Here is a 15,890-nt window from a genome sequence, read left to right as displayed (position 1 = left end):
CAAATCCGCATCGATGCACCAAGGACGCCAACAGGACCGTCTGCTCGACGTAGCTGATGTTCCGGCCAATGCAACATCTGGCCTTCATCCAAGCCCAGGAGGCGTCAGCGCTCTCCTCTCCCGGACTCCGCCAGGCCGCATTCTGTGTCGGTTTCCGACAAGAGTTCCACCTGGCGCTCTTCCAGCAGCGCCCTTTCAGCCTGCCGCTAGACATCTACGACAGCTACCGTCTGTGGCGCCACAGACGGCGCCGGACCGCGTGTGGATCAACCATCTCCTGATAATCTGCGCAATGGCTATACAGTACTGTTACGGCCGCTCGCAGAACACCCCCCGATACGAGGAGATCGTCGCGCGTCGCAGCCAATGGCTCAAGTGCTGTCTGCCATCGTTCTCGCCGGTATATTTCGAAGCAGCAGACCACGCAGCCGGCGGGCTCTTCCCCAAGATGTGGTATCTCGACGACTGCCACACTGTGGCCGCGCAGAACGTCGGGCTCATGGACATCCTCCTCGCGGCGTATGGCCCGCAGATGGCGCACCTCGGCCCCAGCCACACGCTAGCGTTGTCGTCCATCGATGCGTCGATCAAGTCTACCGTGCTGGAGATCTGCGGCGCGGGGTTGTCCAATAGACAGTCGCCCATTGCGCTGCTGACGGCGTCGATTGCTATCGCTATCTGTGGAGAGTGGTTCACGAACCGCCCGGAGCAGCAGGCCTTGATGTCCATTCTGGTGAGCATGAGTCAGGACAATAACTACTGGCTGTCCCAGGCAATGCAAGAGCGGCTTAAGCGGACATGGGCGTGGGGCCGCGTGATCAGCCAAGGAAACACTGTAAGGCACGTCTTGACAGTCTTGGAGCCATACTACGAAGAATCCAATCTACGATTCGAAACTACCCAGAACGAATGATTTTATTAAAAGCTGACATCACATGTCGAGACCAGAGCAATATGAATCAAGGAATGAAAGCGGTGGGCTATGCTGTCATCCATACAGGACAATGACTAAAAGAATGAATCACCAACCATCCAGGCCTCATGCACTGCTTTACAGACCCAACTTGCCAAGCAGGTTGCCCGCAATGGGCAGGCTGCCGAGGAGGCCCTTCTTGGTTGGCGTGGGGGTGGGAACGGCCGCGGCGGTGGGCGAGGGCGTCACGGTGGGAGTCGGGGTGGAGGTAGGAGAGGGGATGGCGGAATGGGGCTTCTCCTCCTTGTGCTCTTCGGCGGGCTCCTCAGTAGGCTTCTCCTCCTTGGGCTTCTCGTCCTTGGGCTTCTCTTCAGGCTTGTCCTCGGGCTTGGGAGCAGGAGTCTCCGCATCCTCATCATGATGCGGCTTCTCGACGTGAACGTCGACAGGCCCATCAGCCTTCTTGTCGTTGTCCTTGGACGGCTTCTGCTCCTCGGAGTCGTCGTCCTCACCGTCCTGCTTGTGGTGGGCCTTGGCGACCTCCTCGGGCGTGGGCGGGATCTCGGGGAGCTTCTGCTTGTTGTCGGACTCGTGGGAGCCCTGGGTGCCGTAGAGCTCGTCCTTGCCGTGGTCGCCGTCGTGCGCCTCCTGCAGCTCCTTCGTCTTTTGATCGATGTCATCGTTGATCTCGTCCATCATGTGGGAGGAGGACTGCGCGGGTCAGCTTGTTGATCCGTTCACTTCGAGACGATATACACTCACGCTCAGAGCATGGGCTTCGAATTCCACCCACGGGTCCATCATCTGGTCCTGGCCGTCGTCCTGCTGCACAGGGAGGGCGCGGGCGGACACGGCGAGGAAGAAGGCCACGGCCCAGATGGACATGCTTAGACGGGCCATTTTGTCGGTGTGTGATGAGGGTGATGATATAGGGTAAGCTAAACTGCGAACTATGGACAAAGGAGCGGACGGATTCGACAGGATGTCAAGGACTGGCCAGAAGTGGAGAGTAAAAGAAAGAACGACGGTGAAGAGAAAGCGCGTGGGAGAAGAGGACCGGCTGGCGAGCTGGAATGTCCTGATTCTTTATACCCCAGCACCAGGGATGCAGGCTGAAGCCTCCTCCGGGCATGCTCTGGTATGTGCGTTGGCAACACACCATAGAAAGTTCAGGGGACTCGAACGAGGAATGCACATTGTCGCGGACAGCTACACATTCTCTATCGCGCGCCGTCTTACGTGTGTGGTTTTTCGGGAGCAATGCAGGCATGATGAGCAAGGAGGCATGCCATCCACCCGCGTCAACGGGCGTTTAAGCATTCTCCCAGCGAGAAGATATGTAGATCGCCTGGCTCCGTTGCCCGGAGCATTTTCGCAGGGCTTGATCAACGACGGGATGCACAGTTGAGACAAGGATCTACGACAGGGGCATGAACCAGGGACGAGAAGTATTACAGCTGCCGCGACACGCTGGATCCCAATCGCGCTGCATACATAGAGCGATATCGTCCGCTAAGCATCAATAGACGGTCGAGATGGACAAGCTCGAACAGGCATGAACAGGTATGCGATGTCAATCGAGCAGCAATACGTAGTCGAGCGCACACCGTCGCCTGTCATAGAACGACAGCATGATAACGACACTCATCTATATGCCTACAGGATAGTTAACTAGGAATGTCTCTCCCTGCTTTGACACGTACCGCCTCATCTGGATTGATAGCGGACGCAACACGAGGGAGACAGCAATGCGGACAAGTCCACGGATTTTGCTCTCGGCACGATTTTGACCTCGAATATCATGGAGATATGATCAACGAGACTTCGAAAATGCCTGAGTTGTTGACTCGCTATTTGGGTTGGTTCTATTTACTTTGGTTTCCTGCGGTTCATCGTCAATGTCCTGTAGAGTTAGTGGGTGAGCAACGGAGTCGAGTACATTGCAGGAAGATCATCTTCTTCCGCGTCAATTCCAGTGAGCCAGATTGACTTGAGACATGGGGATGGTTTACGATCCCTCGCCTGCAGGGGCATTTGCAAGGCAAGGCATTCAAAAGCAATTGAGGGCAAGGGAGTGTATGCTCAAAGCGAACCCAACGGCCTCGTGAGGACAGTAACCGCCCGGATGGCAGGCGATGGGATTAGAACGAGCATGCGAAAAATCGCTCTCGGTCTCGGATCTAAATTTGTAGACAGAACGGGAGCGTTGCCATCAACAAGGGTATGTTGGAGACCTGAAGATGAGAAAGAGAAAAAAAAAAGGGAGACGAAGGGAGAAAATAAACAGATTTTTATGCGGTGGAGCTGCGGTGGGTTATGTAAGCCCGTCGGGAGAATGTCTTTCCGTCTACCAACTCCTCCGTATTGTACTCTACAACAAAAGTCGGATTCCATCTGCACGCAGTCTAATTGCATTGGCATGGCGCTATCAAATTAACAGGGAATATGGTACTGGAACTATATGGGGTCGCAAACATTCTTTCGGCATCGCATCCATCACGCATCGCATCAACCCATCCACTGCTTAGAACCGGGCCAGCACTCGCTCCTGGGTATCCGACAGAGCGTACTCTGAGCTGGCCTTCTTGCTCATCACCGACCGCGCCTGCTCGGCAGTGAACCCCTTGGCCTCCACGGCCGGGTTGTATCCCAGACCGGTGATCTTGGCCACCACATCGCTCGGCACCGGCACCGCGACCTTTCCGTCCGCGCGCTTGTACACCGTGACGACGACGGCACCGCCGAGACCCAGGTTGTGCTGCAGGCAGGCGTCGGTGCCCTCCACGGCACGGTTGTTGGCCCAGCCACGCAGGTGCCAGACCAGCTCGGCACACTGAGCGAGACCGGTGGCGCCTAGGGGATGACCCTTGGAGATCAGACCACCGGAGGGGTTGATGACCATCTTGCCTCCATAGGTGATGTCTCCCTTGCGGACCATCTCGTGCGCCTTACCAGGTTCGCACAACTCCAGGGCGTCGATGGTGATCATCTCGTTGGCAGAGAAGCAGTCGTGCAGCTCGCACACCTTGATGTCCTTGGGGCTCACACCCGCTTCCTTGGTTGCGGCACGGCAGGCAGCTCGGGACATGCCGAAGCCCATGAGGTCAATGGAGCTGCGGTTGTAGAGGGTGCTGTTATCCGTGGCGAGCTGCTGGCCGGCGATGAGAATGGCCTGATCCTTGAGGTGGGGCCGGGCATCCAGGAACTCCTGGGAGACCACAACGGCGGCAGCAGCGCCATCGGAGGTGGGGCAGCACTGCAACTTGGTGAGAGGTTCGTGGATCATGGGAGCCTTCATGACCTGCTCCAGGGTATATTCGGTCTGGAACTGCGAGTAGGGGTTGCGCTTGGAGTGCTCGTGGTTGATGCGACCGATCTCGGCGAAATCTTCGTTCTTAGCGCCGTACCTGGGTCCGATACGTTAGCAGTCGTCATTTCCAACAGCAGAAAGGGCGAACCTACTTCTCCATGTATTCACGACCAGCATTGCCGAACATCTGCGCCGCGCCGGGGGCGTTGGTGACACCACGAGTCTCGGCCATCATCATACCGAACAGACCGGTGGGGTTCTCCCGGTCGTTGTAGACGGACTGGAGACTTCCCGGGTTCATCTTCTCGAACCCGACGACGAGGACACAATCGGCGGCACCGTGGGAGACCATGGTGCGGGCCATGGCGAGACCCGTCGAACCGGTGGAGCAGTTGTTGTTGACGTTGTAGATGGGGATCTGGGTCAGACCGAACTGGTAGAAGACGCGCTGACCGCAGGTGCTGTCACCGTAGACGTAGCAAGCCACACCCTGGTCGACATCGTCGTAGTTGATGTGAGCATCCAGCATGGCCTTGATACCGGCCTCATAACCGAGCTCATGGTAGTCGACCTTGCCACGAGGCTTGATGAACTTGGTCATGCCCACGCCAAGGACGTAGGCGGGAGACGCTTGCTTCTTACCCATTGTGAAGAGGTGAGTGTGGCGATCGGAGGAGAAATGGAGAGCGAGTAAGTGAGAGGGTGTATAGAGATAGAGAGGAGCGACAAAGGGGAAAGGGGAAGTAGTTATATAGGTCAGTGCATGAAAGCGGTTAGGAGCGCATGATTATTTTGCGGAGAGGGTTGGCAGCAAATGGCGGTTCCTGCGGGGATGCCGCGACCGAGGTCCCGAGGATAACACCACAGCACTATGGACTTATGCAGGCCATATGAAGGGATTAGTTTAGTCCCCCGCTAACCAAAACAAGAGGATTTTGCGAACATTGGAGTTGGATCGCCATTGTCTTATCACACGTGAAGGAAGCCTGGACATAGCCTAGGTCATCCCCGCCAGCCAGGGTCCGAGGACGACGGTTAGCTGTCTCCGTTTTGTGAGTATTCTCTTCAGTTTCTGATCGCCATCGAGAAGCCATGAAAGTTGATTGATCGGATAGGACTCGGCTCCTCGGGCCTTTTCGTCGCTCGGTCTGTACAACCGGTATCGGGCGGAAATACTGAGTAGATAAAGGGAGAGAACGAGCCGGTTCCAGCTCCTATTTTCAATCCACCACCGTGGTTTATTACGACACCAGTCTCTCGTCGACTAGTGGGACCGGTTGAGACCCATGGTTCGTTGGGAAAGAAGAGTTTCTATTCCGTCCTCCATCAGATGAGATCTTTCCGCCGCCTCTCCAAATCATGTAGCATTGTTTTTCGATGGAAGATGAACTTTGGACGGGAGAATGATAGACATTCTTTCGGTGCATGGGTGGCAGACTGGCAGAAGCCCCTCCTCCTCCTCCTCAGTCATCGAGGAGAGCCATACGAAAGGAAACCGATCCGTCAATACAGAGGATCATGGACGATTCCGCGTCGGACCAACAATGTTCCTGCGAAAGTTCACCACGCGCCAAATGAGGTGTCTTGAAGTCCAATAGGAAGGAGTCGCGGGTACTACCACCGCCCGGACTGGGTTGGTCCGACGTATCTGCACGTTAACTTGTCACAGCGGGCATTGCGTTCATGAGAGATGCGGGTGGAGTAGAATTGGAGATCACGGAGCTGCCTCTCATGTCAGGAGCCAAGGGAAGGTGAAGTTGTATACTTGTAGTGCTGTAGTCGATATCGAAGCAGAGGAGTAAATAGTCAAGTACTGCTAGGTGTCCCACAGCTCGATGGCTCACGACGACGTCACTGGGTGGACAGGCTAGGCTGATTCGGGGAGGATCCGCCCACCCACATGCCTTTTACCTCACAAGCATGACTGACTAAGTCACGATCTTCTCTTGTCTCGTCCTCTCTCTCTCCTCTCCTCTTCTCTTCCTCCTCTCGTCGTCCTGCTTCTGTCTGCCTCTCCCGCCATTGGGGCTTCGCTCACCTCGCTCCCTCTTCTCTCCTCTAATTCTCGAGTAGAGGTCGGTCTTTCCTGGGTGGTAGGTGTCCCCCTCGTTTGCATTTGATGTCGTTCCCTTGGGCACCATCACTGGTGTTCGTTTCCCCTCTTTACCAAACGTCAAACGAAGGATCGGAATTCCCGGGCTAATTACCATTCGCGCCTCCGTTTAGGTAGCTCCGGATTGTCTTTTTGACGGTGGAACTGGTGTGGGAGATTGATAAAAAGGAAGAAGAAAAAGAGAAAAAGAGAAAAAGAATTATTAAACCCTCCCCAAAACAATCTGTACCGAACGTCAGTCAACACGCGCAAGAAAGCCGGTTCAGTGTGTATCCATATATACACCGCTGTTCGTACAACCAATCTGTGTTTGAGGCCATTCCCAGCGGCCTGTTCCCTCCTCCCTTCTCGCGCCATTGACCGATTCGCCCTCGTTCTCCCCGGCACCATATCGTACCTCTCCCTGGCTCTTCTTGCCCATCCGATCGACACCCGGGGTTGTGACAGCCCGCTAGATGGACAAGTGTGGGACGCTGAACGGTCTGCTCGCGCGTTGAGAGACCGCTTTGCGTTCCATCAGGTTCCCCAGCCTACTCACGACCCCCCCTCTGTCCTGTGAAATGCACACGACTAAGCGATCTCCACGACTAAGCTAGATCTCTCCCATTTCTGCCCCAAATGGGAAACCTTCAGGGATGACTCTTGACAAACACACTGAACATGCACCTTTTTCCCCTCCCCCCTCACAACCTTCCCCTGCCATAATGCCGGCTGGTAATAGCTGGATGATGGATGACGCAACTCGCAACAAACTGCTCAAGAGGTATAAAACCCAGGTGGCTTCGGCGACTTCTACCATCTGCGCGACTTTGGCTGTGGTAAGTCCCCTGGTTTGATTTGAATGGCACCGATAGACTAATGCCAGGACTATAGACTCCCCTGGAGAATGTCAAGACTCGTATGCAGACGTAGGCCGCCTCGGATCCTGGGGAACAAGATCGTTGGAACTAACGCGATACAGTCACAACTTTTCCAATGTGTTTCAGTGCATCCGCTATCTGTGGCGTACTGAGGGACCCCGCGGTTATGTGGCTGGTGAGTCGATTGCAGCGTTCCCATATCGTCTACCACCAGCTGACCGATGCAGGTGCCCTCCCCCCTCTGGCTAGTGTTACGGCCGTTCGTGTCGTGAACTTCTCGACCTACAATGCCGCCAAGCATCGCATCTCCGACTTTGTCCAAAGGATGACGGGTGAGTCTCCTTTGGCCGTTTACAACCAGCCGGGCAGCACTCCCACCGTGTCGACCCTTGCGACTTTCACCGCTGCGGGTCTGTTTGCTGGACTCATCAGCTCTCCGCTTGCCTGTGAGTGCGCCCAGATATCCTAGTCCCGAGGATGGGACTGACAGCTCTCTAGGCCCCTTTGAACTGGCCAAAAATGTCGTTCAGACCTCGGTCTTGGTTTCCAACCGGGCTCAGGCCGCCCCGGATGCGGTGGGAGACCCATCGCTGCGTAGTAAGCCCCGTCTCGGCACCATTGAGGCGATCCGACAGATCGTTCAGCGGTATGGATTTCGTGGCCTGTACACCGGATTCCACCTGCACGCCTTGCGCGACACCCTCGGATCGGGTCTGTATTTTGGGGTCTACGAGACGGTGAAGCAACTGGCCTCCAAAGAGCTGGGCCCGGACAAATCGCCCTTTGGTGGACCGATGATTGCCGGTGCCATATGCAGCACGGTGCCTTGGTTTTGTGTAAGTCTTGGTATTGTAGACTTAAGAAGGATTGGACAACTAACAAACACAGACTTATCCCCTCGATACCCGTAAGACGCGCGCACAGAGCGTGTTGCTGGGAAAAACTAAGGACATCAGCGAGGCTTCGGCGGCGGTGGCCAAGTCGAGCATGTACAAAGGACTGTCGATCATCCTCATCCGCACTGGAGTGAACAACATGATTCTGTTGAGCATCTTTGAGTACATCAAGATGAAGATCAACCAATTGGACTGAGCATTGGCTAGCTGAATACTGTGGATGACACTGGATTTGTCTTGAATTTGTTACTTTGATCAATTATGGAGTACATAGCACGGAGCTGTCAGCTCACGCAAATATCGAATGAATGATGTATATCTCTGTCCATACTATATAGACTTGAAGTGAAGTGGATAAAAGTAGCGAGTGTTGCGGCCTGAGGCATCCGCAACGTCATCCGTTGCCCGGTGGGGTTTGGGGTCTTTTTCCATCAACAAAAGTTCCCCCGCGACGATCTCTCTCTCCTTCTCTGCGCATCCTCGACATGGCATCGTATGTTTCTCCCCAACAATCCATCATTCTGGTCTCCTACACGACATCATGCTGACAACATCACGTCTAGCAACATCCTTCAGATTCCCTTCCGGCGCTCCCACCCGGTCTCCCTGTCGGATGCCATCACCCAGTACATCTCGTCCAAATATGACCAGCGTCCGGACATGTTCGCCGATGATCTCCTGATCATTGACCGTCTTCGCACAGAGGCGATCAATGTTCAGGAGCCCCATGTCAGTGGGATCAGCCGGCTGGTTACGTATGCAGCCCAGCTGAAGTGGCTAGGGGGGAAGTTTCCAGTCGATGTGGGTGACCTTGACGTGCAACCAATATACCGCGACTGACATGATATCTCCATATAGGTAGGGGTTGAGTTTCCCTGGTATCCTGCCTTCGGGTTCAACACCTCGCGACCTAGTAAGTTGTCGCACGGCCGCAGCTGGTGGCGTTGCTGACGGGTTTCCCCATAGCCTCACAGAATAACATCCGGTTTGAACTAGCGAATATCATCTTCAACATTGCCGCCCTCTACTCGCAACTAGCCTTTGCGGTGAATCGTACGACGTCGGACGGTCTGAAACAGGCATGTAATTACTTCTGTCAGGCGGCGGGGGTGCTGGTGCATCTGCGCACGGAGATCCTTCCGGACCTGCGCACGCCGCCGCCCGAAGATATGGATGATATGACCATCCAGAGCCTGGAGCAGCTGCTCCTGGCTGAGGCGCAGGAGTGTTTCTGGCAGAAGGCAGTCAAGGACGGGCTGAAGGATGCGTCGATCGCGCGCCTGGCGGCCAAGGTCTCGGACTTTTATGCCGATGCGAGTGACTACGCGGTCAAGTCGAATGCCATCAGCCCGGACTGGATCCACCACATGACTGCCAAGCACCATCATTTTGCCGCGGCCGCCCAGTACCGCCAGTCACTGGACTGTCTGGAGAAACGCAAGTACGGAGAGGAGGTGGCGCGGCTGCGAGACAGCGAGGCTTGCGTGAATGAGGCGCTCAAGGAGTCTCGCTGGATCAATCGGACGGTCCTGGGAGACCTGCAGGGCTTGAAGAACCGCGTAACGGAGGATCTGAAGCGGGCGGAGAAGGACAACGATGTGATCTACCTGAACCCGGTCCCGCCCAAGTCCGAGCTCCGCATCATTGATCGCGCGTGCATGGTGGCGGCGAAAGCTCCCTCGCCGGTGACCGACGCTATTTCTATGCTGGGGGAGAATGGGCCCCTGGGACAGCCGTTGTTTTCTAAGCTCGTCCCGTATGCGGTTCATATTGCTGCCAGTATTTACTCGGACCGACGTGACCGACTGGTCAATGAGACCATCATTGGCGAGTTGGAGACTATGACAGACAAATTACGGGAGTAAGTAGATGTCTCCGTCCATATGTCATGATGCTAACGGAAAAAGTTTGCTGTCATCTTTGAATCTCCCGGGATCGTTACAGGCTCTGGAGAAGCCTCTTGGGTTACCCCCAACGCTGGTATCCCACGCGGAAGAGATGCGACAGCAAGACGGATTGAACCGGTTGCGTCGCTCTCTCGAGGACACGGCCAAGGTGAAAGCCAACGACAAGGCCGTGTACAACGAAGGCGTGGAGCTCCTGGCCGCGGAGAAGGCCGAGGACGATGCATCGCGGCGGAAATTCGGGACAGAACGATGGTCACGACCATCGTCCGAAGAGGCAGCCCCCAAGCTGTACACGACATCCCGCGAGATCGACGGCTACTTCACGTCGGCGCAGAGCAGCGACAACCTGGTCGAGCAGAAACTGCGCGACTCGGAGGCGGTGTTCCGCGTCTTGACCGGGACCAACCGCGATCTGGAGATGTACGTCCCCAGCAGTCGACGGGCGGCTATTCCCCCAGAATTGGAGCGGGAGGCGATTCGTCTGCGCGGGTGTCTGAGCGAGGTCAGCCGGCTGGAGAGCCGTAGGAAGCGTCGCGCACAAGCGTTGAAAGACAAGGCTCGGTCGGATGATATTAGTAAGTTTCCCCCGAGGCTGGAAGACCGAACCGCTGCTTACAATCCCTAGGCAAGGCACTGCTGAAGGAAGCGGCACGGCTAGAACGGGAGTTCCCGATGCAGCCGATCCAGGCGAGCCAGTTCGAGGATCTCTTCGAGGAGCAGCTGCATCTCTACGACACGGACCTGGAGATGGTGGCGCAGGAGCAGCACGACCAAGACCAGATCGCGGCGCAAGTGCGCGAAGCCAACCGGGCGTTTACGCGGGCTCACAAGGGCGATGCGTCGACCAAGGAGCGGGAGAAGGCGCTACAGGAGTTGGAGAACGGGTATCTGAAGTACAAGGAGATCATTTCGAACATCGAGGTAGGACGGAAGTTCTACAACGACCTGGCCAAGATCGTGGGTCGGTTCCGGGACGACTGCAAAGCCTTTGTGCACCAACGTCGGATGGATGCCAGTCAACTAGAGAGGTAAGTCGATGCCCCGTTCTGTGTGATGTTGTTGCTGACTTGAATAGCGACATCTCGAGCGTTGCCGCCATGGCGTCGTTGAATATCTCGCAGCACCCGCTTCGATACAACGGACAGCCGCCGGCCCCGACCCAACCGTCACCTCCATCGCAACTCGTGCAGCCGCAGCCGCAGCCGCAGCCGCAACCACAACCACAACCACGAGAGCCTTTGACAGCGCCGCAACCCACGCGTGCTGGGACGCGCCCATCCATGGCGCCGGGGGTGTGGTCGCCCGAGATGGGCATCCGGTTTGGCCAGGGCGGGCCGTGGGATCCCAGCAAGGGGGTGAAGTTTTCCTGATGTATATACATTGGTTAGATATGATACATTCAACATTACTAAAGCATCTAGAATACACCGTTCATAACATACAGCACCTACCCAACCCTCATCATAACAGCAGCCGCCTCCGCCGCCAACTCCCGCGTAGAAATCGTCAAGTCCTCCCGCAGGCTCAGAAACCGCAACCGATCAATCCACATATTCCACCTACTTTTAGAGATCCTCCCAATCTGCGACGTCGCCGACGGAGACGCGGCTGCGGACGGAGGCGACGTCGACAGTCCAACGGGACTCTCAACCTCCTCCCCACGCCGCTGCCACAGCTCCTCGCCCATGATGATCGCCCACAGCGCCGCCGCCGCAACATACACATTCAACCGGGTGGCCTCGAGCCTCGCCCGGAGCCCGGGGTCATCCTCGTCCCCAGCACTACCACCGTCTCGACTCCCCCCAGCCCGCGTCTTCGCATGGCCCTGGCCCCTGCCATTCTGCACCGTTTCCCGCTGCTCCCACCCGTGCCGCTGGGTCCTCTCCTGATAATCATGAGCCTGTCCACCCTTGGCCGACTCCAAAAACTCCCCCGGCGAAACCCGCACATCATCATGCCTCACCTCCAACGCCCACCGAATCATCGCAACAGCCACGCCCTCCAAGCGCACCACCTCGCGCTTCGCGACGAGCGCCAAAAACGCCACCAGGCTCTCCCACGCCTCGACCTCGAGCGGCGAGAACCCCGCTCGCCGGCCCGGCTCGTCGCTCAGCGCCTGCAGGACGGTCTCCTCGAAGAGGGGAAGGTCTTTCCAGCGGAGGGATCGGCGGATGCCTCCGCCGCCGACATTGCTGGCGCTGCCGTTCCAGTCGAGGGGGATGCTGGTGTCGGTGGCGGGCGGCAGGTCCATGTCCAGTAGGGAGGTGTTGGTCTGCGGGATAGGCACCGGGTCTGGCTGGCGCTGGAGCGCGGTGAGGAGGGCTAGCAGACGCAGCTGCGCCGTTGAGGGGACGTCCGGCGGGTGCACTGGGTCCTGGCGGGGGGTTTTGCGGCTGGCGTGGAGGATGGAGGCCCAGATGTCGCGGAGGGATTCTTCTGGGGGATTTGTTAGTGTGCGATCGGAGAAGGAAATAGAGAACGAAGAGAGTGAATGAGGGCGTATATACCTAGGTCCTTTCCCGGCTCGCCCCCGTAGTAGACCTCGTTGATTACGCTGATTATCTCCCTGACGGCGAGGTCGAGACTGGTCTGTTGGCTCATGTACAGGGCCACAATCAGCGTGAACGGCTTGTTCATGGATCCGTGGACCCAGTTGTGTTTTGTGGCTAGTGCGTCGATGTCCATGCTGGCGCTTGTATCCCGTAGGATAAGTTAAGTGTGTGTCTGCTCCGCATGGCGGATGTGTTGGGTGGGTGGTATGAGGTACCGCGGACCGAGTCATGATGTCATGTCGTGCTTCGTACACCGCCCTTATCAATCATATCAATCGCAAACACGCTGGGTATTATCGGGATCATTATCATCATCATAATTTACACGGGTATCAAACAGCCTCCGTCTGGCCCTCGTCCAGTCGCTCCCCCAGAAAGAAATCCAATTCACTCGGTCCCCCCTGCGAATGCTCATTCTCCGCCAACTGCTCCAACAAGCTCAGGAACGGGTCCTTCTCCGATGTGTCCGTCGTCGCGCCGCCAGCGGCCGAGCCGCTCTGCGATTGCTCGTCTGGCGTCAAGGCCGTCGTGCCGACGCTTGCCTCGAACGGGAACGTCGCGTACTGCGGCTGCGGCTGGTGGTGTGCCGGGGGAGTCGGTGCGCCGGCAAAAGATGATTCGGCGAGGAACGCGCCCGGGGATCCAGCGACGCCGCTCGGCGAGAACCCCGGAAGACCGGCGTCAGGCAGACCAAGGTCTGGCCAGCCCGACGTGTGCTGGGATGGCTGGAAGCTGATCGAGTTGCTCCGCGTGGTCTGTGGTAGAGATGGAAGTCCGTGGTACATGGGGCGGTTGTCGGAGAAATCAGGTCGCTCGAACGACACCCTGCGCCATGTTAGATAGTCACTCGAAAACAGCCGCAAACACTCACGGTTCATCCACATCGGCCATGCGCACGTGGCCCGCATCCACAACCAAACCGGGATACCGATCGAAAAAGTCTTCCAGATGAAAGACCGGCGCGAATCGCACCGGCCGCGCCGCCAACGTACGCACCAGGTCCGCGTGGCAGGCAGACAGCGTCTGCAACATCTCGCGTTGGTGGTGCACGCCTGACCAATGCTGGCGCAGCCATGCCAACTGCTGCATCTCGCGCCCAAGGAAGTCGGCGCTAGATGCAAACACTTCCCCCTCACGGCCGTGATAATGGACGCCATGGACGTGAACGGTCCCCGCCGTGCACACGCAGTAAGCGACCAGATCGGGCCATTCGATCCGCGGCGCATGTCGCGCCAGCTCGGCCAGTTCCGCGATAGCGTTGGCGTGCGAGAAGCACAGCGTCGTCGCCTCGATCTGCCACGACTGGTGTTGGCCGGTTCCGCGCAGCTCAACCAGATCGATGGGCAGGAATGGTCGATACAGCAGGCAGTGGACGAGGTGGTAGATCAGCTTACTGAGAAGGAGGAGCGTGCTCTCCGGGTGGCCGAACAGGGCCTCTATCGATGCGAAGAGATCCTGGGTACCAGCAGCCCAGATGTCGAGTTCCTGCCGAATTTTGGACAGGTTGGAGAGCGAATGCCATGGGAAATGAGAGTCACCCTTGACTCCGCCCGCCGCGAGGTAGCGGTGGGTGACCCCCAGAATCCGCGTGATATCCACCAACAGGGCGGCTGCTCCCGAGCCCTTGCGACGGACATCTCCGTATTGGATGTTGGGCCCGACTGGGTTGAAGAACTCCCCCGTCTCTGAATCGGTCGCCGGGAGACGCAACACGATCGAGTGGTCGGCGATCAGACACGGCCGTTTGGAGCCGCACGTGAGGAAGCGGTCCATCACGTAGACCGTCCAGAACAGCCGCCGTCGCGTTTCCCGTTCGGTAGCCGGGAGCGATTGCGATGGGACTTCTCGGTACAAGTCCAAGGCCAAGACCATGGCCACTGCGTTGGCTGTTCCATGTTAGCGTTGCGCCAGTTGAATGGGCCTCATCCAGAGTGCATACTCAGAGTCATGTAGGCCCGTTTCCCGTGGCCATAAGCGAAGAATGTCTGCGATAGGAGCAGGAGTGTCTGCAACCCCTCTGTCGACGGTTTATCGATGTCGACCATGCGTCTCGCTTGTCGCGCGTAGTCCAGCCCTTGTGGTTGGGGACTGGGTCCGTTATACCTACACCGGTCAGCCGGGCCATCACATGGAAACAATCCACATGGTGAGGTATACCTCAAGGTCAGAGCATAGATTGCCATGGACAAGAACGACGGGAGTTGTCCCCGTTGATATCGTTGACGAGTGGCCGTCTCATCCAGGATAAAAAACGGCTTCCCGTGGAGCCGCGCAAAATACGTGTCCAGCATGGATTCCGGGAGATGGTTCTGAGTTGGCGGCGGCGGAGGGTGTTGGACCACCGGAGGAGGAAACTGATGCGGTGGAGGCGGCGGGTGAAAGTTCACCTGCGAGAGCGACGCCATCTCCAACGCTTTCACCGGAGAGCTCGATGACGCAGGTGAGATCGGATGGTTTTCATCCTGCAACCGTTTCTCGAGTCCATCTACTCGCTTGAGAAGCGCCTCGAGGACATCCGTCTTGGGACCCCGTTTCTTCGGGACGGCATCTGGCAACCAGATGAGTACATCAGTCATCAACCACCCCGACACAGACGCGACGGAGGACAGTCCATACCGTAAATACACGGACACTGAAACACCTTGCAGGCCTCGCAGCTCGGACGGAGACGGTTACATTTGATCTTCCGCTTCCGACACGACTTACAGTTCATGGACTCACGGGGCTCCGCATTGGTCCGACGGGGGGTCAGCCGGTCGATGCTGACCTGGGGCCGGGACATGATGGAAACATGAAGACGGGGGGAGGAGAGAGTAAATGGAGAGCGGAAAACGAGGAAGAGGGGAACCCCGGATTTAAACGAGCCCAGAAACGTGGAGACCGCGCGCTAGACCGCATGGGGCCTAGTGACGCGGAGGCCCAGCCGCTGCGGGGGTTTTACCCGATTGGGCTGGGCGGGAAGTTAACTTTAGAGTAGTGCCTTTAGGGCTTGCTTCGGGTCAATCGAGCCCGATGGTTGGCATGATCGGCAACGGTTAAATGCGCGAACCCCGGGATTTTCCCCTGTCTATCACGGACGAGGCCCCGCGAGGTCTGAGCTTGTCTCGCTCCTGTACGATCGATTCGGTTTCTTCACCCCAGGGCGGCTAGTCGCTTGATCTATTTGACACACTCCGGTCAATCATTTCCTCTTCGATGGCTTAAATCTCGGTCGGACATGGCGATCGTCCCTCCCTTCATCCGCCAGCAAGGCCGGTCCTCGATCCGCCATGGACCAGTAGTCGCTGCTGATGCACATGCACATGCGCGCAGTTTCCCATCTCCCGTCATGCGCCGTCG

At 57.2% G+C, this 15,890-nt stretch overlaps 5 protein-coding genes across 5 annotated transcripts; 2 read left to right on the top strand and 3 right to left on the bottom strand.

The window, feature by feature from the left end:
* Positions 1-1,051: 1,051 nt before the first annotated feature.
* ATEG_05586 (uncharacterized protein) lies at positions 1,052-1,813 on the bottom strand (the record flags this gene model as incomplete). Its single annotated transcript, XM_001214764.1, has 2 exons — positions 1,052-1,624; positions 1,676-1,813. The coding sequence occupies 2 exons, from the start codon at positions 1,811-1,813 to the stop codon at positions 1,052-1,054; spliced, it is 711 nt and encodes a 236-aa protein (XP_001214764.1).
* A 1,624-nt stretch (positions 1,814-3,437) lies between these two features.
* Positions 3,438-4,869, bottom strand: ATEG_05585 (putative sterol carrier protein; the record flags this gene model as incomplete). The annotated part of the gene is made up of 2 exons (XM_001214763.1): positions 3,438-4,320; positions 4,376-4,869. The coding sequence occupies 2 exons, from the start codon at positions 4,867-4,869 to the stop codon at positions 3,438-3,440; spliced, it is 1,377 nt and encodes a 458-aa protein (XP_001214763.1).
* A 2,171-nt stretch (positions 4,870-7,040) lies between these two features.
* On the top strand, positions 7,041-8,288 carry ATEG_05584 (putative mitochondrial carrier protein; the record flags this gene model as incomplete). Its single annotated transcript, XM_001214762.1, has 6 exons — positions 7,041-7,154; positions 7,210-7,244; positions 7,298-7,371; positions 7,424-7,642; positions 7,695-8,032; positions 8,085-8,288. The coding sequence occupies 6 exons, from the start codon at positions 7,041-7,043 to the stop codon at positions 8,286-8,288; spliced, it is 984 nt and encodes a 327-aa protein (XP_001214762.1).
* Positions 8,289-8,587: 299 nt separating this feature from the next.
* ATEG_05583 (putative pH signal transduction protein PalA) lies at positions 8,588-11,369 on the top strand (the record flags this gene model as incomplete). Its single annotated transcript, XM_001214761.1, has 6 exons — positions 8,588-8,897; positions 8,955-9,005; positions 9,059-9,953; positions 10,000-10,574; positions 10,625-11,027; positions 11,075-11,369. The coding sequence occupies 6 exons, from the start codon at positions 8,588-8,590 to the stop codon at positions 11,367-11,369; spliced, it is 2,529 nt and encodes an 842-aa protein (XP_001214761.1).
* Positions 11,370-12,883: 1,514 nt separating this feature from the next.
* Positions 12,884-15,333, bottom strand: ATEG_05582 (transcription factor domain-containing protein; the record flags this gene model as incomplete). The annotated part of the gene is made up of 5 exons (XM_001214760.1): positions 12,884-13,376; positions 13,423-14,437; positions 14,491-14,654; positions 14,709-15,099; positions 15,258-15,333. The coding sequence occupies 5 exons, from the start codon at positions 15,331-15,333 to the stop codon at positions 12,884-12,886; spliced, it is 2,139 nt and encodes a 712-aa protein (XP_001214760.1).
* Positions 15,334-15,890: the final 557 nt, after the last annotated feature.

The sequence above is a fragment of the Aspergillus terreus genome, genomic scaffold (genome assembly GCF_000149615.1).
Source record: "Aspergillus terreus NIH2624 scaffold_7 genomic scaffold, whole genome shotgun sequence".
Lineage (NCBI taxonomy): Eukaryota > Fungi > Ascomycota > Eurotiomycetes > Eurotiales > Aspergillaceae > Aspergillus > Aspergillus terreus.
Note: the sequence above shows the minus strand (reverse complement) of the source record. Positions and strands in the feature narration are given on the sequence as shown.